Raw genomic sequence first — 26,857 nt, 5'->3', positions numbered from 1 at the left:
AGACTAAGGTGCATCTGCATCATAGACTGTATATAAGTATGCACAGGACAAAATCGGTAAAAAAAAAAAAAAAAAAAAAAAGGGAAGCTACTACGTCTCTTACGCCCTCTGGTGGCTGGCTCCTGTACAACTTTTAACCCTGCCTATGTCTATTCATTTGAATGGGAGATAACAATTTTAATCTAAAAATATAATAATATAATAAATATAATAATTTATTCTATTCTGTGCATTCTGCTGTGTTAAACCCGCCCAGTGTTTTTCTTAACAGTTACTGAGTTTTATAGGAGTTATGTTGCAATGTTTAAAGGGGTATGGCCATGTGGTGATTGACACGATTTTTTGGCTTCAAATTGCTGTAATGAAAGTAAATGGAGACGTCCTGTCCATACTTACATACAGTCTATGATCTGCATCTGTACAGATAAGATACAAGATCATTTAAAACCATCTTCAAATGTAGTTCAAATCAGATTTTAATGTGGTTTCTTTCTGTACAGACTATCAAAAATCAATCTGGATACAATCTAGACATGCCAAAAATCAGATTAACCAATCAATTAAAACACACTTGTTTTCATTCATTTTATTTCACAAAGAAAAACACACAGAAAAAAAGGATTTCATAAAATTCAGGAACATAAATAAGAATGAACAGAACAGAGACAAAAAGCCAAAACAGACTGAAAAAAATAGGCCTATTTCAGCTTTTCACACACACACATACACTTTCAAACACACTCTCCTGAAACAGTTTCACACATCTCCAATAAGATTCGATAACCTTGTTTCCTCTCTAGCTGTGAGTGCTCTCTCAAATGCAGCCAGTATACGACACTACTGTGAATACAGGAACGCTCTGAACTTTATATTTATATACTCTGTATGAAGCAGTAGCAGTAGTCTTTAAAAACTTATGCAAATCTAAACTTTTTTTTTATTTATTGGAGTATTTTTTGTGTAGTGTACAGAAATAAAACAATCCGACTCGTCATAAAAAAAATGTTGCACTCAGAAAATAAAGCTTACCAGGAACAGTACATTATAAAAAATGTTGACTGATATGGATATGCAACTCTTGGTTGTATTTTTTTTAAGCTGCAAATACAGAAATTGTGTGTAACGCAACATGCCAGACATTTCAGCATGTTGTTGTAGAGGTTCCTAATGGCGTTCTGTGATAACGCATCCTAATCAGCTCAAATGTTCAGGAATGGAGTGTTGATAGAGAGTTTAATAGCATCTCAGCAGCTTCCCATAACACATGGCCAGACCTATCCTTGAATAAAAATGTTTAAGATACTACAAGATGCGTTATCAACACTCTTACACCCCTACCGCAAAATCTGCAGGAACTCTGGACGGCATTAGGAACCTCTACAACTTCATGCTGAGACGTCTGGCATGTTGCCATGTCACACAAGCATTACACACTACTTCTTAAAGTGCAGCTCGATAAATATGACCAAAAATAAGCCATATCCATACCAATCTACATTTCTTATAATTTATTGCTCCTGTTAACTTTTACTTTCCCTCCAAACAGTATGACAATCCCACACTTTTTTTCGATGATGTGTGAAATAAAATTTTAAGCATTTTTACAGTTTTTTACAGCAGGTACAGTCATGGAAGAGTCGACTGCTATTTTTTCCACTAAAAAATACCTCTTTCTTCGACAAAAAAAATACAACAATCCGTGTCCTGTGTATTAAAGAGATTAAAACATACAATCAAACATTCGCAGCTAAAAGACATGAGTTCAAATCTTACATAGTACAGGTTATTTAAGGTACCAGTGCTGACTAAAGTCTACAGTGGTCAAAACATTCCTGAAATAAACACTTGACTTCTTTTTGGGTTGGGAGAAAAAAAATGGGTTGTATTTACACTAACCGTAGTAGTAATAATAATAATCATGATAATGTCTTAAGAAGTATGTGTGTACACTTTTTTTTACACTTTACATAGGCCCAAATGTATTCCTGAACAAACTCAAACTAATTAAGATAAGCCATATTAATCTAACAAAAAGGACACTATATACAAGACACTTAAAATTGAGACAATTTGTATAAAGCAACAAAACAAACCAAATGAAACCATATTAATATTAAGCGAATGATACAAAAAAAATCTTATATAAATGATTTGATTTCCCTTTTGCCTCAACTCAGCTAGAACTTTACAGAGCAGTAGAAGGCACAGACTCATGGTGGTGCATGTTTCTGATTTTTTTTTTTTTTTTTTTTTTGCCAATGGAAAATATTCTGTACAAGAACAATGTATACAATGCTTCTCACAAATTTTAATATCATTGAAAAGTTACTTTATTTCATAATCGCAGTTGTTTTAGGCATTTATTTATTTTATTATTTCTTTATTGTTGATGATTATGACTTACAGCCTAAGAGAACCCAAAAATCAGTATCTCAGAAAATTTGAATATTATATAAGACTTTGGTACTTTTGGTCTTACTTGTGGGCAGTGTGCCAATTCCTGCTGGAAAATGAAATCCACATCTTCATAAAAAATGTCAGCAGAGTGGACAACACTGCACTGACTTTGCACTTGATAGAACACAGTGGATCAACACCAGCAGATGACATGTCTCTCCAAACAAACCATCACTGATTATCAGAATATTTTACATTTTATTTGTAAATCAAGGGAGCAGAGTCTGAAAGAAGAGTGGAGAGACACTCAGTCCAAACTGCTTGAGGTCTAGTGTGAAGTTTCCACCAATCAGTGATGGTCTGGAGATCACTTTGTGTGTAGTACATCCATATCATATAGGAGTTTCACATTTTGAGAGTAACTTTTCAAAGATCCACTAGTGCAGAAAAATAGCTAAATTTGTAAATGAAGCTATATATGGATTTCCAAGGTTTAGGTAGAAAATTTCAAGTGTAATTCAGATTTTATACTGCAGACATTACAAGCCAAGATCCAAGTATTAAAAGCAGTTGTCTTATACTGTATTGATATTTAGCACTTCTATTTTTTTAATGTAATTAAATCAATTTTACACAGACTCTATACACAGATTATATCTGTTGGATTCCCATAAAACACCAATAAATGATTAACAAACTCCCTACAGTAGAGAAATGATTTGTGGTACAGAAAAGGGGTGTAAAAAATATCAACGCATCAAAGTATTGTGATATTTTGTTTTGCAATACTGTATCGATTCTCAAACAGAGTATGGATTTTGAATTATTAGTTTAGATGTAAAGATGTAAAGGAAGCAGACAGTGGTTCATTTAGTGTTGAGTTAAAACCCTGACCACTAGAAGGCAGTGTTGTATTCTGAAGTTAAATCCCACTACTCTGGTTGCATAAGCATTGTACAGATATGTTTTCTATTTAGTTTTTTTTTTTAACTGCAACATATACAGCATTGTATTGTATCCCCTGTAAGGTGCTACGTATCGTATTGCCACGATAGTTCTTGCCAATATTCACAGCCCCAGTGCAGACGCATGAGAGAGGTGAACCTTAATAATAACAGAGAGAGAGTGAGGACGAAAATTAACAAAATCAGTACCAGTAATTTATCCTTTATATACAGACCCAAAGCTCTAAAAATGCAAGCGCTAATTATCCTCCATTGGCAAAGCGAAGATATGGAAGGCTACGGCTAAGACTTATTGCAATGAAATATATTAAAAATATATATATATATGATGGATAAAGTACAAACAACAGAAAGGGAAAATGAAAATAAAGTGTACTATATTATACTAGAACACTTAAAGGAACAGTTTAAATGGTCAAACAAAAGACGCTAACATTGCTAAAAACAAAACAAAACAAAAAAAATAACAGCCACCACTTCTTATGTAATTCACAAATTAAATATTGATGCCAACTGGTGGTTTTCTATATTTTCACTGTTACATTGCCACATTAGCACGGTTTGGTCAAGCTGTTCCTTTAGCACTTTTTCTTCTTCTACTTAAATTACACTTAAAAAAAAAAAAAAAAAAAAGCCATCCTATCTTGGATGTGATTGTACTTTTTGTTCTCATGTATCTATTTACTGATTTTAGTATCAAAAAAGCCTAAATCAAGCAACACAAATGATGCATAATCACTGAATTATTAAGAGCAATGATCTAAAAAAAAAAAAAAAAAAAAAAAAAAAAAAGAGCATCCCCATAAACAAAGCTAGTAGTTTCTCTTGTAGAGGCTTTGATTAAAGTTGGCATTTTCAAACATATCATTTATTATACAAATAATTCACTACATTTCATTCTTTTTCACAATACAACAATACTCAACACAATTTTCCTGAAGCTAATATGAAAAAGAAAATAAAAAGCGCAATTCTCAGAGCCTGAAGTTCCCAGGCGTGTAATGCATGTAATAATGCTAGTAAAGCCAACTGGCTTTAGGCCGGAAAGTCTTCAGGCCGAGGCGTACGCTCGTGCGCTCCAGTGGCTCCATGTGTTGCTTTCAGGCCAACAAACACAGAACAGAAGAGGGCGGTAGAGAGAGAGAGAGCAGGCCAAGCGTGGGCCCATCTCTAGTAGAAGAGCGGAGCGGTGCGGTCGTCCATCATGCTAGATCTGAGGTAGACCTCCAGGGAGCGGTCACTGGAAGGAGAGGGGGTCAAGAAAGGCCGTCACTAGGTGCAAAACAGTGCTGTCTATGGTCTATGTGCCACTTTTGACTTACACATATAGGGTTAGTTTGCTGGACAGAGATTAAGACTGGTCTTGGATTACACAGCATTTTGAATGGAGATTTACTATTGAAAGGAAAATACTCCCTGTAGACCAGACTAGAAGATTGGAACACGTCTCCTCTGATAGATGTGGAGTAGTGCTGGGCGATTATGGCCTAAAAATATATATTCGATTTATTAAAAAAAAAGAAAAGATCTTTAATTCATCCTTCAGGACGTGGGTTTGTGACTGAAAACTGATAAATAATGCACTAAACGAGTCTTAAAAGAAGTTTTGAAAGGAACGTTTATTATTGTTTTCCACAATTCATTATAGATCCTCAACAGAGAGCGATGATGCTGCAGTTTTTAGAAACTTAGTACTAAATTATTAAATTTATTAAATTAAATTTATTAAGTTAAATTTATTTGTTAGATACATAATTATATGCTTTATCCCACCGGCTGTTTGTGTCACAAGTGCTGGAACTTTTTTTGGTACAAACTAGAAAATATGCACGCGTTAGTCTGTTGGAGGTGCCGTTAACCAAAGTAAGATGGATAAACACTTCAGAAATGAGTAGCGTTTTCGGATATTTTTCATTAAAAATATAAAATGTCTTTATGTAAAATCACGATTACTCCATTTTGAAAATCGCATTAAAACTGTAATTTAAATTAATCTAATTAATCATGAAAATGTGAAGCCAATCACTGCCTCTTTTCAATTTGTTTCCTGCAACGAGCTTGGAGGAAAGTGTAGCACCCCAGCTAGAGAGCAAGGCCTTATGTGCTCTCTCTCTGACTCTGGCTGCTGATGCAATCAGCATGATCCAGGAGTTCCGCTAGACCGCTAAAGAGTCCCCTGTAGACTATACTTTGCTTTTAATGAAAAATCTCTTTTTAAAAGGCTGTGCAGTGCAAGACTAGGCTTAACCCCTGTCTGAGAAACTGGCCCATTCACATTTCTTACGTTAGCTGAGAACACAGAACACAGATCTTACGTCGACTAAGCACTGGAAATCCACACTGAATTCAACAGAATTTGGTCAAAAGAGGAGGAGTACTGCTGAAAGGCATACAGTGGTTCATTTGACATATACTTATGAACGGAAGTACTTGGAGGGTGTTTTTGAGCAGGCATGCACATGGAACAAGACGTCGAGAGGTTAAGTGCTAGTGTTTTTTTTAACGTCCGTTAGCATTGAGAAGGCATGCAAGAGTTCGATTTTCGGGTTACCTCCAGTGCCAACAAAGGGCCTCCAAGAAAACACCATTTCCTGGCAACCAAAGGCCTGTCTGATTGGCTGGTACCAAGTACGACAAGGAAAAAGAGAACCAACCAGAGAGGCCGGTGACAGAATGAGGGAAAAACAACAAACAAAAAACGAAAAAACAAAAAAACAAAACAAAAAAAACAAGAGCTGTGACGCCCCGCTACCCCATTAATGCCAGACAGCCAATGAGAGCAGAGAGAGAGAAAGAGAAAGAGAGAGATAGAACAGAGAAGGAAGGAGGGAGGAGGAAGGACATGATTGGTTGGCTGAGCAGCGGTGGAGGCAGGTGGTGACTTACGGAGGTCCTGCACACTCAGAACCGGGACAATTCAGGACCATAACTGGAAGGTAAAGAAAGTCCACGGGTTTGTACCGGAGCTCAGCTCACACTAGCGCTTATGCATGGCTACATTTCCACCCACCGCATTCAGACGACTGGTGTTAGTGTGTTTGTAGTGTGTAGGATGGTGTGGAGGTGGTGGTGGTGAGGAGGAGGTTGGGTGGTGGGGTAGTGGGAAGGTGGGGGTGGGGTGTTACTCGTTTAATAGCATGGTGTGTGTCTTTTGAGTTTGGTGCTGTTGGCTCAAGATGGATGAAGGACATTCCAACCCTACTATGCTTGTTTTAATGAGTAAGTCAAGGCCTCTACTGTAGTAAAAAAATGACATGGGTTCAAAATATAGTGTAAAATGAAGAGTCTGCCCATAGCAGTCATTCAGATTGATTTACTCTTTCATCAAGAGTCCAATTGGGGAAAAACTCAACACAGAAACTTACAAACTTTACAAACTTAAAAACTCTAAGGCACTACAGCATGCAATAGTATGCAACCGTAAACATCACACTATCAAACTTTATGTGCTGCAAGTAGGGATGTAAAGAAACAATATATTGAATTGTTTTACAGCATGTCATATTGTATTGCTGCGCAGTGAGTCTAAGAGCATGCCAAGCTTGTGGATAGAGAATTAGATCCAGATGCAATAAAGCATAAGTTTAGTTCGAAATGTACTTTTATAAATGTTTATAAACGCTTCTAAACTGATACAAATACGAATTTTAACATATTTAGAGTGTTATTTACATTACTATATACTCGCGCATCAAAAAAAATGAATATAATTAAAAAATCGAAAATTGAAATGTGAAACTCATACATTATATAGATGTAATACACACAGAGTGATCTATTTTAAGCGATTATTTCTTTAATTGTTGATGATTATGGCTCACTACCAATTGGTCTTGATTGTTGGGTTTTCATTGGCTCTTTTGGCAGTGTGGGCTGTGTGCCAAGTCCTGCTGGAAAATGAAATCCGCAGCTTCATTCAAGTAGTCAGCACCTGTAACCTGTAAGATTTTCCAGGAAAACACTGCACTCTGTATTTAATACATCTATATAATATGAGTTTTTACATTTTTTAACTGAAGTACTGAAAAAAATTATATTAAACTTTTTGAGATGCACTAGTAGATAAGGTAATTTTCTAAAAATAATTTAGAGTGATTTGATGTAAAGTGCTGAGAAAAAGAGCACCATCTATTCACTCCGACAGCAGATGGCGAGCTGCATGAGCGGGACTCAGAACCGCACAGTGTTCTCCTGATCATAGTGGCTGTGTGTTAGACCGCTGGACCACTTGGTGCACCAATATATTCATATTTTATCATTAACTTAGAAGTTCAGTGGACATTTTGGATGGTAGATTTTTAACACTTTTGGGAAAAAAAATGCATAAATTATGAATTTATTAAAGACTTGGCAACTAAAATGATTATTTAAACTAAAGGATTCATATTAATTATTTGTATTAATTATTATTATTAATATTAATATTAATTATAAGGTCATAGCACAGTCTTTCCTCTAACGCTGCACTTTTTGCCTTAAAAAAAAATCAGGACAAAAATGCATCTAGGCTATTTCATTTTATTAAATGGTTTCGATTAAAAAAATATATATATAAGTGCATTCCTGGCATAGATGTTTGCATGACATAAGTAACTATTTGATTCCCATCACCACCACTCATTGAAACTCTACATTCAACAATTTTATATAAACCACATAGTAAAATTCCACTTTTAAATGTTGGGTACTAATGGTGATAATCACTGTTGTTGCACTGCACATTTTTTTCACTGTATGAATCGTTACACCCCTAGTTGCCAGAGTTATAATATAGAAACAAACTCCACTGCAATCTTATGCAATACTTTACTATACATTCCCACACATTCCCATACGCACACACACACACACACACAGCCCATACAGAGCCGCCCTCACTGCAGCAACCTTAAAAAAGAGAGAGACTTGAAGAGAACCACATAAAAACACACACAGACACGTTTTACACATGTACGCACACACACCCACACCCACACAAAAAAAAAACACACACACACACACACAAACAGAAACACACCCACAGAGTGTACATGAACAGCACTGTCCATGTACTCCAATACTACACAAAAATGGTAGTAATGAGTGGGCACTACAAATTACATGGACATGATGTGCTGTTTTCTTTTGTTTTTCTCCTCATCCACAAAAAAAAAAAAAAAAACAGAGCATATGGATATCAACAGCTCAGAGTTAAACAATCATGATCTACATATAATTTGAACAAATGTTTTATTAATATATAGATATATTTATATATATATTATATACTTCTTGTAAAAAGTCACAATACATTCAAGGTCAAATGTTCAACATGTTTTCTGACGTTCCTCCATAGCATGCATATTGTGATGGAAAGGTTTTCCGTACACTGACTTCTGTGCATTTTTATTCCATTTACAAGGAAAAAGAAAAGCAGTTTTTGCAAAGAAGACGAAAAAAAAGGGGGGGGGGGGGGGGGTACAACAGCACGGCGAGGGGGTTAAACTACACCACGGCCCCAGAGGATCTGCTGGCTGACATGACTGAGAAACGAAAGTGAACATACCACACAACCTTTGAGGCAAAGTTACGGCATAACAGCATTATAAACGGCGGATTCGGAGACAGCAGGATGATGATGAGCTCTATAAGAGTAGCTCAGCTAGGTTGGCGTGGCTCGTACGTGGGAATTTACGGGCTTGCTGTATGTGCTATAGAGGTTTACATGCTGGTAAATAACTGGACACATGCTGTCCCAAACTGACAGCATGGTCCAAACTTCCAGCTGACTGTCTGTTTGATTCGGTACTGATGCTACTTGCTGTAATTCGATACTGATTATGCTGTACTTTGCTGTTTTTTTTTGTATTGTTGTTTGTTAGCTGGACTGGGGGTTAGGGCCCATGGAGCACTTGCTGAAGACTTAAAAAGTCTTAAAAAGTCTTTGTTTGTGAGTCCATGATTGAAAAAGCAAAGTTCTTGATTTAACTGGCTGGGAAAGGGGGGGCGGAGACTCGAACGCACCTCACAAAAGTGTTCAAAAAGAGACACACCCTCTGGGCTGCACAGTGCTCTGTGTTAAAACATGAAGGGGAACCACAAAAAAAATAATCAAAAATTAAATACAGGAGAAAAAAAAAAAAAAAAAACACTCCGCACAATTGAACCAAACTAAACCGAACCACAAACAAAGTTGAAAAGGTTGAAAGTTGAAAGTCTCCTTCAGTCAGCAGGAGCTTCGTCGCTAGTAGCAAGTCAAGTTCAAGTCCGTAGCTTGAAAGAAAAGGACACTCGGCACAAATTATTCTCTCTCTCTTTTTTTTTTAGTTTGTTTTTGTATTATTTTTTTTTTCTTGTGGAAAGATAGCTGCTTGAAAGGAGCGACATTGCTTTTGCTTTTGGCACTTTTACATGACGATGTCCTTGTTCTCTTTTTTTTTTGAAAAAAAAAAAGATAAAACAAAGTAATAATCATTATCATCATCATAAAAACACAACAGCTGCAGAACTTTTATGTTTTAAGTTTTTTTTTTGTTTGCACATGCATGGGAGACGAGCAGCGTTCAGCAGAGTCCGAAGAAGGGGGAGGAGTCGACAACGATGGTGCGGCTCAGTGTCCATAAAGCTGCGCGGCGAGCAGGTGGAGTGCCCTCTGGCTCTCTCTGTCACTGTCCCCCCCGACCCACCACACGCCGCCGCCACCACCACCACTTCTGCCTCCGCCACTGTGGCCCCCCGGCGCCCGGCGCGACACGGAGGGAGGAAGAGAGGACAGAAAGGAGGGATGAGACCGGCCTTCTTCCTCTGAAGGAGGAGGGGCTGCGTGGAGGCATTGTTTTTTTTCTTTGGGAGGGGGGTAAGGGGGTAAAAATAGGGGTGGTAGGGGAGAGGAAGGGGTATTAGGGGTAAATAGGGAAATCAGGTTTGAGGGAAGGGAAAGGAAGATAAGGGAAAGGAAAGGGAAAGGGAAAAGGAAAGGGAAGGGAAGGGGGTGCAACCCCTGTGCTATCCGGAGGTGTGTCTGTGTCTGAAAGCCTGTCTGTGCTCACACTGTCGAAATCAATTTGCCATCGGAACTGTGGAACAAAGAGAGAAGGAAGCTTGCCAGGTCGGACACACTTAGAGAGAGAAATGGAGAAAAGACAAGACAGCCAAAAGAGGAAGGGATCAAAGGGGAGAGGAGGGGCGGGATGACTTTAAGGGGCAGGAGGAAGAGAGGAGCGCTGTTTTTACTATAGAATAAAAACAGAAGCTCCAAAAGTGACCGAAAGAGAAGCTATAAAATAAAGGTTCCTAAAATGGTTATTGGCTTAATTTGTAATGAACCAACATCAATGTGGTGGTACTTTAAACCTGTACAAACCACTGTTTACATCCCATAGCGTGGGCAAATGTCCGGGCTATGGGATGCACGAATAGTAAAACGTTTTGAGCAATGTTCATGTAATTTGCTGTTGGTTCTTTGCATTCTAATATCGACAATAACCAGATATTTTCTGGAACAGCTGGAATTCATGCATTTCCAAGGAACTAATTTTGCAACCTGCTCAACTCTCCTACCTATTTGTTTGTGCTCGACAGTTTACTTAATGTGACTTAAATTTAAGATGGCAGTCCCCAGAGATTTATCTACACTATGGGATGTAAACAGTGGCTTTTAAAAATACCTTAATAAACTTCTTGTGCAGTTTTAAAGTTCTAAATGCCTTGTTTTAAATGTCAGGGCTCTCCGGATTCAACCAATCATGTGTGGAGCTACTTTGAGCCTGAATAACGGTGGAGAAAGCGATTTAACTGCAGGAGCAAAATATGCCCTGCCTCACTTATTCTAAAGCCTGTTTGGGCAAAGCGCACAAAATACTGGATCTCAGAGAGCTGCAGGAGAGCGGAGGTGGGCTATTTAACCAAGGTAAGTACTTATTATCATGTTTTAATACACCCAAAGTCCATTTCACACCAGTTCTCCTTTAAGCTTGTGGTTGTAAGGTGATAAAATATAAAAAAGTTCAATTCTGAAGGATTACTTAACATCAGTATCTTCTAATCGAGTTCTGTCCACCTAATTCCAAAAGGAGATTTTAGCACTGAGAGTTTCAATCAACTCTAGACTTTGCCTGATAATAAATTGTATTTTTCATACATGTGCCTACAGCTATATTCACAGATATAACTAACTAAGACTTCTCACCATTTTTTCTGAAGGATGGCCTGGTTACAGTAAGATTTACCTATAAGAATTTTGAATGAAAACATAAGGCAGTTAAGGCTAGTTTCTGTACACCAGGCATGAGTGAGTATCACCTGTATCTATCAGCTGTTTTTTTGTAGTATGCTTAGCTTACAACTCTTAACGTGGTCATATGCATCTAATTCTCTCTGAATGTGGGTGCTTTAAATGATTGGATTATGATGCATCCTCAAAATGGGGATCAACACTTGTAAATACTTTATTAAAGAACCACCAATTGAAAAGGTTCTTTAAGAAACCAAAAGAGGTTCTAACATGGCATCAAAAAAAAAAAACTTTAATGCACCTACAGCTCTGGAAAAAAAAATAAAAATAAGAGACTACTTAAAAATGACGAGTCTTGATCTTTGATTTTACCAAATTAAAAAACCTCTGGAATATAATCAAGAGGAAGATGGATGATCACAAGCCATCAAACCAAGCTGAACTGTTTGAATTCTTGAACCTGGAGTGGCATAAAGTTATCCAAAAGCAGTGTGTAAGACTGGTGGAGGATAACATGCCAAGATGCATGAAAACTGATTAAAACCACCAAAGTTATTCCACCAAATATTGATTTCTGACTCTTAAAACTTTATGAATATGAACATGTTTTCTTTGCATTATTTGAGGTCTGAAAGCTCTGCATGTTTTTGTGTTACTTCAGCCAAAAATGTTGTCTGTAGGTTATAGAATAAAACAACAATGTTAATTTTACTCAAACATATACCTATAAATAGCAAAATCAGAGAAACTGATTCAGAACTGGTCTACGTTTTTTCCAGAGCTGTATATTTATTTTTTTTGGCTTTATTTTTGTATATATTATGAGTGAAGGAGCCAGATTTGAGGATATTTTGATCAATAAGGGCATTTTGGTAAAAGTTAAAGTTAACTACAATGCCTACATTAGGTCTGAACTCTTTATGATTCAGTTTAGGAATAAGCAAAGGTCAGGGCACATGGATACAAGATATGAACAGAAATGATGTCAGAAACGATGCATCACACATGTTGATGTTGCTTCTCTCAGCCCTCAAACCCAACAACTCGTGCGCATACACACATTTATACACATACACACACACACGTACACAAGAGCACACACACACAAAAACACACACACACACACAAGACATACAATCAACCTTCTCCAGTCAAACACAGATACTGCTGTGTTCCTGAGGGGAAATCAGACAACTCAGAAAGGAAAAGAATGCTAATAACAGGTGACACGAGCATAAAGAGCTACAGAAAAGGAAAGACAACAGATATTAAAGGTACTATTTACTAACATGTACAGCACTTAACCCATCCAGACACATTACATTCAATACACCCTTTTTATAGCTGTTTCTTAAACACTATAATCTTATATAGTCTCTAACACACACACACATACACACATGTGTATAAGTTCATCAGGATTCAACCTTACCTTGTGGCAAAATGACTGTCATAATCCTCAATTGCTGGCTGCAATTTATAAAACAAACAACAATCCGTATATATATATATTTCAACGCTACCCTGGAGGGCTCTGTGCAGGAGCCAGTGAATATACCCGGGGAGGCTTGAATCACAGCAGTGTTAGTGTTAGAATAGAGTCATGCATCAGAAACGCTCAGAGCATTTAGAAACAGGAGTTAGAGAGTGTGCTGCACCAGCAGAGGGCGGCAGTAAGCTTCAGGAGAGGCAGTGAACACATACGTCAATATACTTGCAGTAGAATTTAGTGAAGAAATCAGAGACTCACTCTTAAAATCCAGGTGACAAAAGGGTTTAAAGTTCTATGGAAGCATGTTCCATACAGAACAGTGGGCAACAACAACTCCACACAGCCCGGTCATAATAACTATTTATGCGTGGACATGTATTGTCATTTGAAGATCATTTTATGCTACTAATATGATGATGATGATGATGATCCCTTTTGTGGGACTAAAATTATTATTTAATTTAATTTTATCTTATACCCTTTAAACTGTAGTAAACATTTTACTATTAAGGATACCCAGACATTGAAATTAAACATTTACCATACAAAATTAAGCTGAGTTTAAACTAATGTACCTTCACCTTGCAAAATATAATAATTATATATATATATTTTTTGTTGTTAAGTCAGTGTCTCCAAAATGTTTAATCTTATACAAGCCAAATGAAATCCAAAATTAAATCCACATCTCCTTAAAAGTTGTCAGCAGAGGGAGGCATGAAGTGCTGTAAGCTGCTATAGAACCGCCAACAGAGGACATTTCAGAAGATAGTCTGCTTTACTACTAATAAAGCAGGCCTTATTAGTAGTACATCAGCTCACAGATGCCCTGTACTGCGGACATCACCCTAGGAGTGATGTGGGGAGAGAGCGCCATCTACCCACCCCGAGGAAGCAGGGCCAATTTTGCTCCCTCTGAGCACCAGCAGCTTGATGGCAAAGCTGCATGAGTGGTGGTTCAAACCTGCAACCTCCCGCTCATAGTGGCAGCGCTTTAGACCGCTGGATCACTCGGCACCCCTAGCAGGCCTTATTTTAACTTATTTTATCTGTAGGTGAGCACGTGCACCTTTGCTATCGTACCAATGGGAAAAGTACACCATGTGCGACTAGAAACAGGCAAAAGGCATGTACTAATTCTCTTAATTAATCAAGGGTGTGCTTCAGGCGTAACATGCAATAAACCAATCTGTGTGTTGCTTGACATTTCCTTTAAGAGCCAGGTGTGCTTTAACAGGGTATTTTAACGGGTCAGCGCTTCTGCACAGGAAACTGACCAACACGTTCATGCTGTTCAACAGCAATGTTATTTTATTTACCTTATTTTTTGCACTATGAGGCACACTTAAAATCCTTACATTTTCCCAAAAATCCTTATCACCTTATTCATTGCACCTTATTCATTAATTTTACCAGTCAGGTTGCAAAAAGCAGTAAAGTCACTCCACTGAAGTACAGTGTTCCAGCATTGAGGCTGGAGCAGTATTAGCATTAGCTGCTAACCCGACAAAGTGCTAGTTCTTTCAACTGAACTGAACCACTAGCGCCAGTGCTAATGCTGATGCACCCAGCCTTAGTGAAAATCTGGAAATCTAAACTTATTGAAAATAAACAGAAGTGCTTTACTCACCCAAATAAACAGTTTTAAAGAAACAAATATTTGTTGGTATCACTTTAAAATAAGACTACCTTTATAAAGGGTTTATAAATGGTTTACAATTAGTTTATTAATGGTTACTAGTTAGGTTGTAAATGCCTTAAAAATCATTAATAATCAGTTATAACGCATACGTAGAAAGGGCAACAATAACCTGTTGTTTGCCAAATAGTGAACCCACAGCCATCTATATTGTTGCCCTTTCTACGTAAGTGTTATAACTGATTATTAATTATTTTTTAAGGTATTTACTACTAATTAGTAATCATTTATAAACTAATTGTAAACCATTTATAAACCCTTTATAAAGGTAGCCTTATTTTAAAGTGGTACCGTTTTGTTTACTGAGGTGCTTCACCCAGTGGCGAGACAAAACCCTTGTTCCTTACTAGTGTTGCGTAATGCACCTTATAATCTGGTGCGCTTTATGTATGAAAATAGACATTTATTGATAGTATTCCTTACAATTCTGTGTGCCTTATAGTCCAAAAAATAGGGTAAACTTTGGTTTGCACACTGTGATGTATGCCCTACCATCAAAAATGGATTTTTATTTTGCGCTGGATTCTCAGCAGGGATACTTTTGTCACCTTTATTTTAAAGAGTATTAGTTAGCATGTCACATGTCATGTCGTGTGTGTTTGTACCTGTGTAAAGCCAGCCATGCTGTACGGGCGCGGGCGGTTCTGTGTGAGACTCTGGGCCAGGAGGCGGGCGGTCAGGCCGTAGTCGGGCATGGGTAGAGACGTGTCGTCTCTCTCCAGCAGGTTCCCCGTGCTGCTGCTCTTTCCGTGGTGCAGACTAGAGGAGAGTGCAGAGTCAGCCCAAACTACTCACACCCAAACATGCTGCTCTGCTGAAAGCTGCTGCTGCTGCTGCTGCTGCTGCCCGTCACCCAAACGCATTAGCACTGCACTCTTTTTACTAACTGTGATGAGTGAAAGTGTTACAATTCAGGAAAGAGTCACCCAGGAGAAAGTTGTACTTAGTTTAACCCCTTCAGGAAGGTCATAATTTAATTTTGAACCATTGCTCTCTGCACATTAAACCACTTTAAATAGGTTTCAACTTCTGTTAATAGTACTGCATGGAAAATTACACTGACGTGCCAAAAGTCACAGGATAGCAGTATGTAAATTGGTAATGAAGCGTAACCTCAGGCAACAGCATGGGAACACCCATACCTACACAAACACATACAGCTCTGGGAAAATTATTAGAGCACTTCAGTTTCTGAATCAGTTTTTCTGATTTTGCTATTTATAGGTATATGTTTGAGTAAAATGAACATTGCTGATTTATTCTATAAACTACGGACAACATTTCTCCCAAATTACAAATAATTGTAATTTATTGCATATTGTAATTTAGAGCATTTATTTGCAGAAAATGAGAAATGGCTGAAACAATACAAAAGACCTCAAATAATGCAAAAAAAATAAATAAAATAAAATCTTGGCATGTCTTACCAGTCTTACACACTGGTTTTGGATAATTTTATGGTATTCCTGGTGCAAAAATTCAAGCAGTTCAGCTTGGTTTGATGGCTTGTGATCATCTATCTTCCTCTTGATTATATTCCAGAGGTTTTCAATTTGGTAAAATCAAAGAAACCACTGGAGATAATAATCAGTATTTGGCTAGAATTGTCTGTGCTAACAGACTAAGGTAGAAATCTCATCCACATCTAATACAGGAGACCCCAAACACATATCCCACAGATCAGTGCAGTGTTCTTTAGGGAAAAAAAAAAAAAAAGAATATAATACTAGTTGTCCCGTGCATTTTGGCTCATCAGCGTATATTCTAGGCATTCTGCTACATTTTAAAATTAAACTGTTCATTATACATTTTAGATGTATTTTTTTTTATATTTCTTTAAAATAAAAAATACTGCTGGAGTCACAATAAAAAAAAATAATAAAAAATAATAAAAAAGCTTCTGCTTCAAGGGGTTAATTTTTCACCCAAGAGGTAGAAAACCCAAGCATTAATGTTTCCCCATTCACCATGCAAAGAAACTGTAAGAAAATAAGAAGAAGTGCACTTGGCCCTTTCAGTTCCCTATGAATAGCTACAGACTATCAGTCTAAAAAGTCTAAAAAGACCCTGAAATCTACAAAAAAAAAAAAAAAAAACATGACATCATTCCCCTGAAGGTCCTTGCAGCACAATCAGCAGTGCGTGTTCAGTTACTTACTTCACTTTAAGCTTGTCATTGTCACTTTCAGGGAGCACTCGTGTGTAGGAGAAGGGGAACCAGCCTCGCCTGAGAAGAAAAAGAGGAAGTTTACCTTCAGTACAGCTGAAACATGTTAAGCACTCTCAAACTGACTCTGATGACTCATTCTGATCGTATTCAACACAATCTTATCTATAAAAATAACAAAAGAACAAATGTTTCCGTTTGGTTTTAAAATTATTAGATAAATTAGATGTATTACTGTGGAGTAAAAACAAAATATTGGATCTAATTTACCTACTAAAGTCAGTAATTGGTATAATAAATAAAAATTAGGGCTGGAAAATACTGCCAAAATTTTTAGTCAAAAACTTTCATGCCCAGGCCTCAGGCATAGAAAGCTTACATCTTGTTCTTCTCGTTCTCTCCGTAGTGCCAGCCGTCCCGGGCCTCGGGCACCAGCAGTGTGATGATGTCGCCCTCACTGAAGCTCAGCAGTGTGCTGTTGTCTCCAGCAGCGTGTGAGAAGATGGCCTGAACACGCGAGCGTCCATTCTTCTCCAGCCCTGCTGCCATGGAGCTGGACCTGGGCAGAGTCCGCGTCTCACCTGCTCATTAAAAACAATACAGAAAATAGCCCAGAATCAGGACACATACATAAAGTTAACAAGTAATTAATTGCTGACTGTATGAATTACTGAAATTACTTACTGAATTGCTTACATACAGTACAGGCCAAATGTTTGGACACACCTTCTCATTTAATGCGTTTTCTTTATTTTCATGACTATTTACATTGTAGATTCTCATGAACACATGTGGAGTTATGTACTTTTTGAACAAAAAAAATGACCTGGCCTCCACAGTCATCGGACCTGAACCCAATCCAGATGGTTTGGGGTGAGCTGGACCACAGAGTGAAGGCAAAGGGGCAACAAGTGCTAAACACCACTGGGAACTCCTTCAAGACTATTGGAAAACCATTTCAGGTGAGCACCTCTTGAAGCTCATTGAGAGAATGCCAAGAGTGTGTAAAGCAGTAATCAGAGCAAAGGGTGACTTTTTTTTTGAAGAAACCAGAATATAAAATATTTTTCAATTATTTCAAGTACAAAATGCCACATGTGTTTAAACATAGTTATGATGCCTTCAGTGAGATCTACAATGTTAATAGTCATGAAAATAAAATAATAAAAAAATACATTGAAAAAGAGAAGGTGTGTCCAAACTTTTAGCCTGTACTGTATATCTTCATTACTTATGTTCACACATCAAAAAAAGTCATTTATCATTAAAAAAAAAAAAAAAAGGGCTGAATTCAGCACTTAGTGGTGTCTCGTACCCACGGAGGTCTTGTTCTTGGCAGGCTGGGGTCTGCGGACAGGCAGGGTGTTGGAGTAAACGTCGCTGACTTGTCTCTGTGGCTGAGGCTGAGACTGGGGCTGCGGGGAGGCGGGTCTTCCCTGCGGCACACCTGCCTCGGTCCAGTAATCCTCGCCCTGCATGCCTGTTGTCCCGTTGACCAGAGACATGCCATCGGGCCCCATCAGCCTCTGCAAGCAAAGACCGCACAGTGAAATCACAATAGAAATTTCTCTTTATATATATATATATATATATATATATATATATATATATATATATATATATATACGTATATATATATACGTATATATATATATATATATATATATATATATATATATATATATATATATATATACGTATATATATATATATACGTATATATATATATATATATGAAGAATAAAGCCTTTGATGTAGAATGGAACACTAGCTTGCGTGTTAAAGCATCATGTTAGCTGTTAAGAGCTAAGCGCTAGCTCTTTCGCCGTTCAGAGGTGAGTATATCGGACTGTAGCCTGCGCGTTTACCATGTTAAAACAAGCCACGTGGGATGAACCGCTAGCTGATATCATCCTGGCTTACCAGCACTGTCGAGCGGCATATACTGTTATCTGCTAATGCTAATGCTGCTGCACCCAGCCTTAGTGAAAATCTGGAAATCTATGCTTACTGTGAAGAAACGGAAGCGCTTTTCTCATCCAAATAAACAGTTTTTAGTAGAGAAACATCCATCAATCGTTTGACTTTTTTCACGGATTATAGTTTTGTTTACTTAGTTTAGCTTTACTAAACTTAGTTAGCTACCCCCCACCCATCCAGCGGCAAGACCTGCTGAATTAGAAGGAAAAAATGGCATCACCCCTGTTCCTTACTAGTGTCGCATTAACGCGATTATAATCTAGTGTGCCTTATGTATGAAAATAGATCAGAAAATAGACGTTCACTGATAATCCGGTGCACCTTATAGTCCCAAAAAAAAAAAAAGTTTTAGTTTATAAATTATAAATCAGTTTATAAAGTATTATGTCCATAGTCAGATTAAGACTTGGGTGCACTACACAAGTCGTAGCAGTGTCTCTCAATGGGGCAGTAATCACCAGAACCAAAGACAACACATGCGCTTGTTCAAGCTAATTTCTTGGCTAGCCTCCGAGGTTTCTGCATCTCTGTATACAGTCTGTTTGACACTAAAGAAAAAGAACAGTGACAGTAAGTGCAGGGTTTAAAGCAATATTCAGGCCAGAGCAGAGCTCTGAGCGCAGTCTCTGAAGGGAGAGTATTACTTTGGCATTAATAACAGTTGAGTAAGAGCAGATTAAGGGTATAGGAGTGCAGCCATTGTGGCTGGAAGCAGCACGGATATTAAAATTCGCAGAGCGTGTGCCTCCTAGACTAGGCTCTCCACAATAGCAGTGTCTGCAGAAATAAGTGTCTGAAGGCTCGACTCGCCGAGAACAACGCCAGCGCTGCACTATGGAAATGCGAGTTCGCTCCCAGCGTCGAGCGCGCATCCGACTATGTGGCGACTTCAGCATCTTAATGGTCTTATTTACATCGCCACCCCCGCACGCAGGAGGCAAACAATGGAGATAAACCGCCTTTGTGGAAACCCGTGTCAGCTCTGCTTATGTAAATATGTAGAATAAATCTGCAGACACAGGAGACTAATTCTCCTTAAAATGCAAGGACCTGCAGCTTGATCGCTGGAAGCTGAGGTTCAATTAGGGATTTGGAAGGTGGTGGTATTCTTGACAGCGAGGTGCTTTACCACGGACAGCTAGCTTATCACTAAGCCACAGGTTGCGAAGCTACAGGTGAGGCCAGTAGCCGGTGGATAATTTCTAGTCCTGGATTTTGCAGTCATCTGTAGGTATGAAGCTCTTTTAGATCAAGTTAATCTACTTAACAACAGGTGATTGCAGTCAAAAGTCCAGGACCTGAAACTGTATGGAGGGTCTGTACTTATAGATTCCTATAACCTACATCAGAGGTACTTAATCCTGGAGTCCTGGAGATCCACGTCTTCCTTATTATTATTAATTAGAGCCGGTGTGTTGGATCTGAACGCCCAGAACAAGACGGTAGATCTTTAGGACCAGGATTGAGCACCACAGATCTACTAGTGCATCTCAAAAAATTAGATAATTTTTTAAAAGTTACTTTATTTCAGTAATTCAGTTCAAAATGTGACATGTATCTATTTAAAGTGATTATTTCCTTTATTGTTGATGATTATGGCTTACAGCCAATGAAAACTCAAATCAGTGTCTCAGAAAATTAGATTATTATATAAGACAGATATGTACTTTTGGCAGTGTGGGCAGTGTGCCAATTCCTGCTGGAAAATGAAATCCTCATCTCCATAAAAGTTGTCAGCAGAGGGAAGCATAAAGTGGAAACTTCACACTAGACCTCAAGCAGTTTGCACTGTGTGTCTCTCCACTCTTCCTCCAGACTCTGCTCCCTTGATTTACAAATGAAATGTAAAATTTACTGATGATCAGTGATGGTTTGTTTGGAGAGACATGTTATCTGCTGGTGTTGGTCCACTGTGTTTTATCAAGTCTGAAGTCAGTGCAGCGTTTTCTCAGAAAATCTTACAGTACTTCATGCTTCCTTCTGCTGTCAACTGTTATGGTGATTTTTATGGAGATTTCATTTTCCAGCAGTACTTGATACGCTGCCCACACTGCCAAAAGTAACAACTGGTCTTATATAACATTCTAATTCAAAAATATTTAAAGATTCTAATTTTTGAGTTTTTATTAGCTGTAAACCATAATCATCAACAATAAAATAAAATAAATAAACGCTTAAAATAGATCACTCTGTGTTTAATACATCTGTATAATACACAAGCTTCACATTTTGTAGTGAATTACTAAAATAAAGTAATTTCCTAATGATATTACATTTTTTGAGATGCACTAGTATACTATGGAAACAAACAAGGACAATACAAGGAGTAAGCTAAAGTTAAGCATATTGTCACCATCACACAAAACTTTTCCAATATCTCCACAATGGTGGCCAAAATCAAACTTTTAATGTCAAACAGATAAACTGGCAAAAAAAATGGAGATACGGTTTTGCGTCACAGTGACAATACACAGTACTGTGTCTTAGGCCATCACAAAACCTAAAATGATCTAAAATGAATTTCTAACATACATTTTTATAACTCCCTTTTTACTTTTCTCATGCAGACAGTATGAACCCAAGATATTTCATGATTTGCCTGGTCAACTTTCTTTTATTTCTCAATATACATCCATTTCTGTATCACTTCACCATATTATTAAGTTGGGCAGTAAAGCATTTAACACTTTGTAATGTTGTCATTAAAATCATTGGATGACGCTGGATAAATCGTTGTCTTGAAGGCAATAACTGTTGCTCAAAGCAGGGGTCGGCAATAAAGGTTGGCTGTGGGCCAGATATGTTCCAAGTCATTACGTAGCGGGCCACAAAAAAAAATCTTTTGGAAAATAAAGTGTAATGGAATAGAGTGTTACAAACTTGTAGCTCTAAAGCCCAGAGGGATGTTGAACCCAATTGCTGAACAGTTGAATTCAAAGCAGGTAAACCCATGTCCTCAGGGTCAGGTTCCAATACACTACCATTTGTGAATGTAACTCTGTATCGTAGTGCTTGAGTAAGGTCTCTATTATCACTTAGGCCGATGTGTTTAAAACTGGAGAACTCTGCCCATCTTTGCTTCTCAAATATATGTTTTTTTTTTAACCAAATGCTCAACAGTTTTTTTAATTCTTTTTTTTCTTTTTTTATACCTTAGTACTATTTTTGAAATTTTCTGCAGTCATGGATGCATATTAACAAACAAAACACTGAAATATCTTGGGAAAAGCTTTAAAAATACTTAACTCTACAGCGACTTTTGCACAGTACTGTATCCTTACGCCATCATGCAGATGGCCTAACATACAAGAGCGAATTGTCCAGTCTGGACAACGAACGTCACAAACATGAAGGACACTCGATACTGCCTGGGAAACATTATCAGTCCTTCATCTGTGATGCAACTACAGCAAACACTGCAACTAGTTCAGCTACTATACATTCAATCACAGAAATTTTACCTGAAAGTCAAAACCTCTTAAGCGAAGGGTGCCAGAACGATCCGTAATGAGATCTTTGCCAGAGTTCTGTAAAGTCTGTCCAACCAAGCAGCAGTCGCAATCAAAGAAACAAGATGTGGGTGCAGAATAAACAGTCAGGCTCTGGCAGGCTAGATTTGTTCTGTGATACTGGTTATGGTAGGAGTCAGAAGGTGGCGCTTACCCCCTGGTGGCCCAGGCCGCTGCCCATGAAGGCGGCCAGCTCGGGAGGCACAGGCAAGGGCTGGGCTCCGGGGATGGGATCAGAGATGACCAGGTTGCCCTTGGAGGAGTGCAGGGGGCTGGACAGGAGGGTGCTGGAGCCGGATGCCATCTGCTGGACCAACACCATGGCCCTGTCTGGGAGCTTGTTGGGATCAGAGCAGGCCTGCTGCCAGACTGGAATCTTCTGCGTGAGCAGGTCCTTACCCTTCAATAGACAGACACAGACTCTCTTCAAAGATTGTACTAATCACCAACTAAACAGGGATGCATCTAAGCAACTGTCTAAACATCTAAAAAAATAAAATAAATAAATAAATAGAGAGACAAGCTGCATTTTTTTTAGCTTGCAGATTCTATATATTGCAGAATGCTATAAAGAAACAGCAGTTCAGGGGAACTGTGGAAGTCAAGATAAGATGAGGAAAACTAAGAAAATCACTTATCATATGCTGGTAAGACAGGCAAATCCACACTCCCAATTGGCCTAATATGACTGCAAAGAAGCTACAATGAAGGTTTAACAGAGGTGGAAGCATAGAGCAGCCTTAATATTTGTGGATAGGCAATAAACAAGTTTGCACCAAAGGGAGCCTTAATAAGCTCTGACTCTGTAAGGTGCCAAATATTAACACTGGTTCACTGCTCTTCCAAAGCTGTGAGGTTAACAGTTTGTATGGTAATGCGTGTGTTATGCATGCATCTTTGTGAAAATCCAATTTTGCTGCATGCCACCAGATCCCTGCAACCAGAATCATGTCAGATTATAGAAATAATCTTGTTTGTCTGCAGTGACTGGTTATTTCCCAGGAGCCATTGAAATTTTACTTTATTTCAGCAATTCAGTTAAAAATGTGTGGGCAGTGTGCCAAGTCCTGCTGAAAAATGAAAGCCGTATCTCTGAAGTGATGTAAGAGTTTCTGAACTGAACACTGAACTGACTTTGGCCTTGATAGAACACAGTGGATCAACACCAGCAGATGACATGTCTCTCCAAACCATCACTGACTGTAGAAACTTCACACTACACTAGAAATGTAAAATTTTCTGATGATCAATGATGGTTTGGAGAGACATGTCATCTGCTGGTGTTGGTCCACTATGTTATAAAGTGCAGTGTTGTCCTGGAAAAACTTACAGCACTTCATGCTTCCCACCGCTGACAACTTTTATGGAGATGCAGATTTCATTTTCCAGCAGGACTTTGCATGCAGCCCACACTACCAAAAGTACCAATTGGTTTTACATAATCTTACATAATACATCTATATAGTAAACTAGTTTCACATTTCAAACTGAATTACTGAAATAAAGTAATTTTTTAATGATATTCAATTTTTTTTGAGATGTATGTTTTGACTGAATAATTAGATAAACATTCATTGCTCATCATATATTGTGGCTTAAAATTGGCCAATACTGATACATAGCATAGAATAGCATAGAATAGCATAGCATAGCATAGCATATGACATCATGTTTCTCCATCTCTTGCCCACAAACATGTGCACATGTTACACTGAAAAGTAACAGTGCATTAGAATTGGCTGATAATACTGAGGGTAATGTGTGATAAACTACAACCTACATGTACAGCTCACCTTTTCTTTGTTTAATTATTTAAAAATGTATACAGTAAACCAAGAGAAAAGAGATGGAGAGAGAGAGAGACAGAAAGAAAAAGAGACTGACTGAGACTGACTTCAGTTTCATAACAGTGATGTAATGTCTGATAACCACGAATCAGAGCTGGGTTTTTTTTGATCAGCCATTGTTCAAACTTTCTTAAGGTTGTTTTTTTTTTTCCATCAGTGATCCATTAAGCATGTAATTCCTGTTACGTAACTTAAAGATCTGCTCCTGTGCAGCGAGTCTCTCTCTCTCTTTAATCACGACGGGCAGCTTTCTCTCACCTTTCCATCCTCTATTCCAACACACTGCAGTGTGGGTGAGGAGCCTGCCTCTGTACCATCCACCCACTCCTCTCACAGTGACTCACTCACTCACTCACTCACTCACGTACACACACACACACACACACACACACTGCAACGGAGAGCGCTTGAGCGGCACCCTCTCTGAACTCTTCCCACACACGCCCCTGTACTGCTACTGGACTGGTTACTGGTGAAAATAAAGAGCATCTCTCTCTTTCTTTCTCTCTCTTTCTATGATCTATCTTTTTCTTTCTTTCTCTTTCTGTCAATATCTCTTTCTCTCTCTCTCTATCTCTTTCTCAGCCTTTCAACCAATAGACTACACACTACTGAAACAGGCATCATTGCAACATCGCAGCTTACTGCAGCAAAGCAGCACTGCAGAAACACCCACACACTTTTTTTTTCAGTTGATTGCATGCAGCATCAGCACCTGTAGATTATAATAAAGGCTCTGCGTTCTGAGTGTTTAAGGAATGGAATGAGAGAAATGTATAATTTCATAGGCTCTTGTGGAACTAGGTGTAAGGCTTTATATACCATATTTTACAGACTATAAGGCGTACTGTATTATAAGGCACACTATCAATGAAAGTCTATTTTATGGTCTATTTTACTGCTCCGTCTTTGGTGCTGGAGAAACTTCACTGAAACTCCTGTATAACGCTGTACTTCAGTGGAGTGGTTTTACTGCTTCTTACAACCTGACTCTTAAAATTTATACATAACACTGGATTATAAGGTGCACTGTTGATTTTGGGGAAAATTAAAGGAATTTAAGTGCGCCTTGCAGTGCGAAAAATATGATATATATACTTGCTACAGATTTTTTATATTTTTAATAGGAACTGCTTGGTGCATTGGTAGTACATGTCCTTAAAATTGAATGTTGTGTGTATACAAAGCATTCAGCAATTTTGGAAAGTTTTGAAAAACTTGCCAATGTCCTTAAAGGCAGTCAGTTCACTCAGTAGCCTAATTTGCTAATTCAGCAAGCAGTGATCTATGGTCATGTAAGACCAGCCTCCTATCTCTTTGAATAAAGAGACCAAAACACTGGAAACCAAAGGTCAAACTACAGTGTGACTGATAAAACCTGGTGGAATTCCCACGAAATTTAAAGCGTTAGACTCCATATTGCACCAAAAACCTGATTTTTCAGCTTGATATGGCTATTTCACTTGCGCAGATCTCCAATTTGAGAAGGAGCTTCTCAACTAGGAAACTAAACCTCTTTAGCTCTCTGCAACAACAAGGAATCTGATTGGCTCTCTTAGTTACAGAGCAGGAATTCTCTACACAGATACTGGGTTAAGTGATATTATATCTCCTATTCATATTATGAATTTTTTCTATGAACTCATCCACTTATCCGTGTGATGTGCCCATGCTGCTGTGCCAAGTAGAGACCTCTAGTGGATGCCTCCAATATCACACAGCAATATCAGCACATGAGCAAGAATGTTAACAGTTCCTTCTCTAAATGGAACAGGTCTGTGATAGGCACACACAGTATGACAGTATCATAATAATCTTAATCACCACACTGTAACCAGGCTGAGACAGATCTCTCTCTTTACAGCTCTCTTCCATGCCCAGTTAACAATTCAAAAGAAGCCTTCCAGGCAGAATGAGATCCAACCAATGATAATCTGAGCATCTGCAAAAAACATCCAACCCCCTCCACCCAGTGGGAATATTCTGACCTGCATCTTTTAAACTATATTCACTGGAATGCTGTGGAATTCCAGGCTGAGTGAGCCTTTTATCTGATAACGCCCAAGAAGAGATACAGATATGGCGCAGATCATTTTTCGTTTATCTGGGGTTTAACCAAGAAGACAATGTGCTGCGTTTTTGGAAATAACATAGTAAAAACCTGCTTCACTTCTGTTCTATACATTCATGTGTTTATTGCTTTATATAATAAAACAATAGATGCTAGCTAACATTTCTGGAGAACATTATGTCCTGCAAGTGATGGTTATTTTACTCTTCTGATATTTGGGGGTCCTGTCCCTGACCAATATAAGCTTGTAGTGTAACACAGTATTTAGGCCGGACGACGCGGCGCATTAAATTTAAAGTCGCTAACTGCCCTGTACATTGTTTACTTCTGTTCAGAGGCGGAGCTAAGACATGATACTGACAAAGTGGGCGGGACTGGACGGCATGATGCTAACAAAATGGGCAGAGCTGCACGCACTGGACATCCAACTCCGCCTTCCTGCAGGCTGCATTCAGTACCCTCTCAAAATAACCAGAAAAGCAGGAAAAATGAGCCGTGGATACAGTTGCTTCAGGACG

The 26,857-nt window shown here is 38.3% G+C and overlaps 1 protein-coding gene across 9 annotated transcripts in view; it reads right to left on the bottom strand.

Annotated features, from left to right (window-relative positions):
• Window positions 1-571: 571 nt before the first annotated feature.
• baiap2a (BAR/IMD domain containing adaptor protein 2a) overlaps window positions 572-26,857 on the bottom strand; it is a 136,040-nt gene continuing 109,754 nt past the window's right edge. The window contains exons 8-16 of one of the 9 annotated variants that reach the window (XM_022673464.2): window positions 22,576-22,821; window positions 22,374-22,448; window positions 18,248-18,458; window positions 17,312-17,513; window positions 16,924-16,992; window positions 15,371-15,524; window positions 13,007-13,044; window positions 6,249-6,291; window positions 572-4,602 (exon numbers count right to left, since the gene is read on the bottom strand). In XM_022673464.2, the coding sequence (XP_022529185.1) occupies window positions 6,264-6,291; window positions 13,007-13,044; window positions 15,371-15,524; window positions 16,924-16,992; window positions 17,312-17,513; window positions 18,248-18,458; window positions 22,374-22,448; window positions 22,576-22,821 (1,023 nt within the window). In that variant the 3' untranslated portion in view covers window positions 572-4,602; window positions 6,249-6,263. The other 8 variants (XM_022673451.2, XM_022673470.2, XM_022673445.2 and 5 more) reach the window with 8 other exon arrangements.

The sequence above is a fragment of the Astyanax mexicanus genome, chromosome 19, assembly GCF_023375975.1.
Source record: "Astyanax mexicanus isolate ESR-SI-001 chromosome 19, AstMex3_surface, whole genome shotgun sequence".
Taxonomy (NCBI): Eukaryota; Metazoa; Chordata; class Actinopteri; order Characiformes; family Acestrorhamphidae; genus Astyanax; species Astyanax mexicanus.
This window is presented reverse-complemented; position numbering and strand designations above follow the sequence as displayed.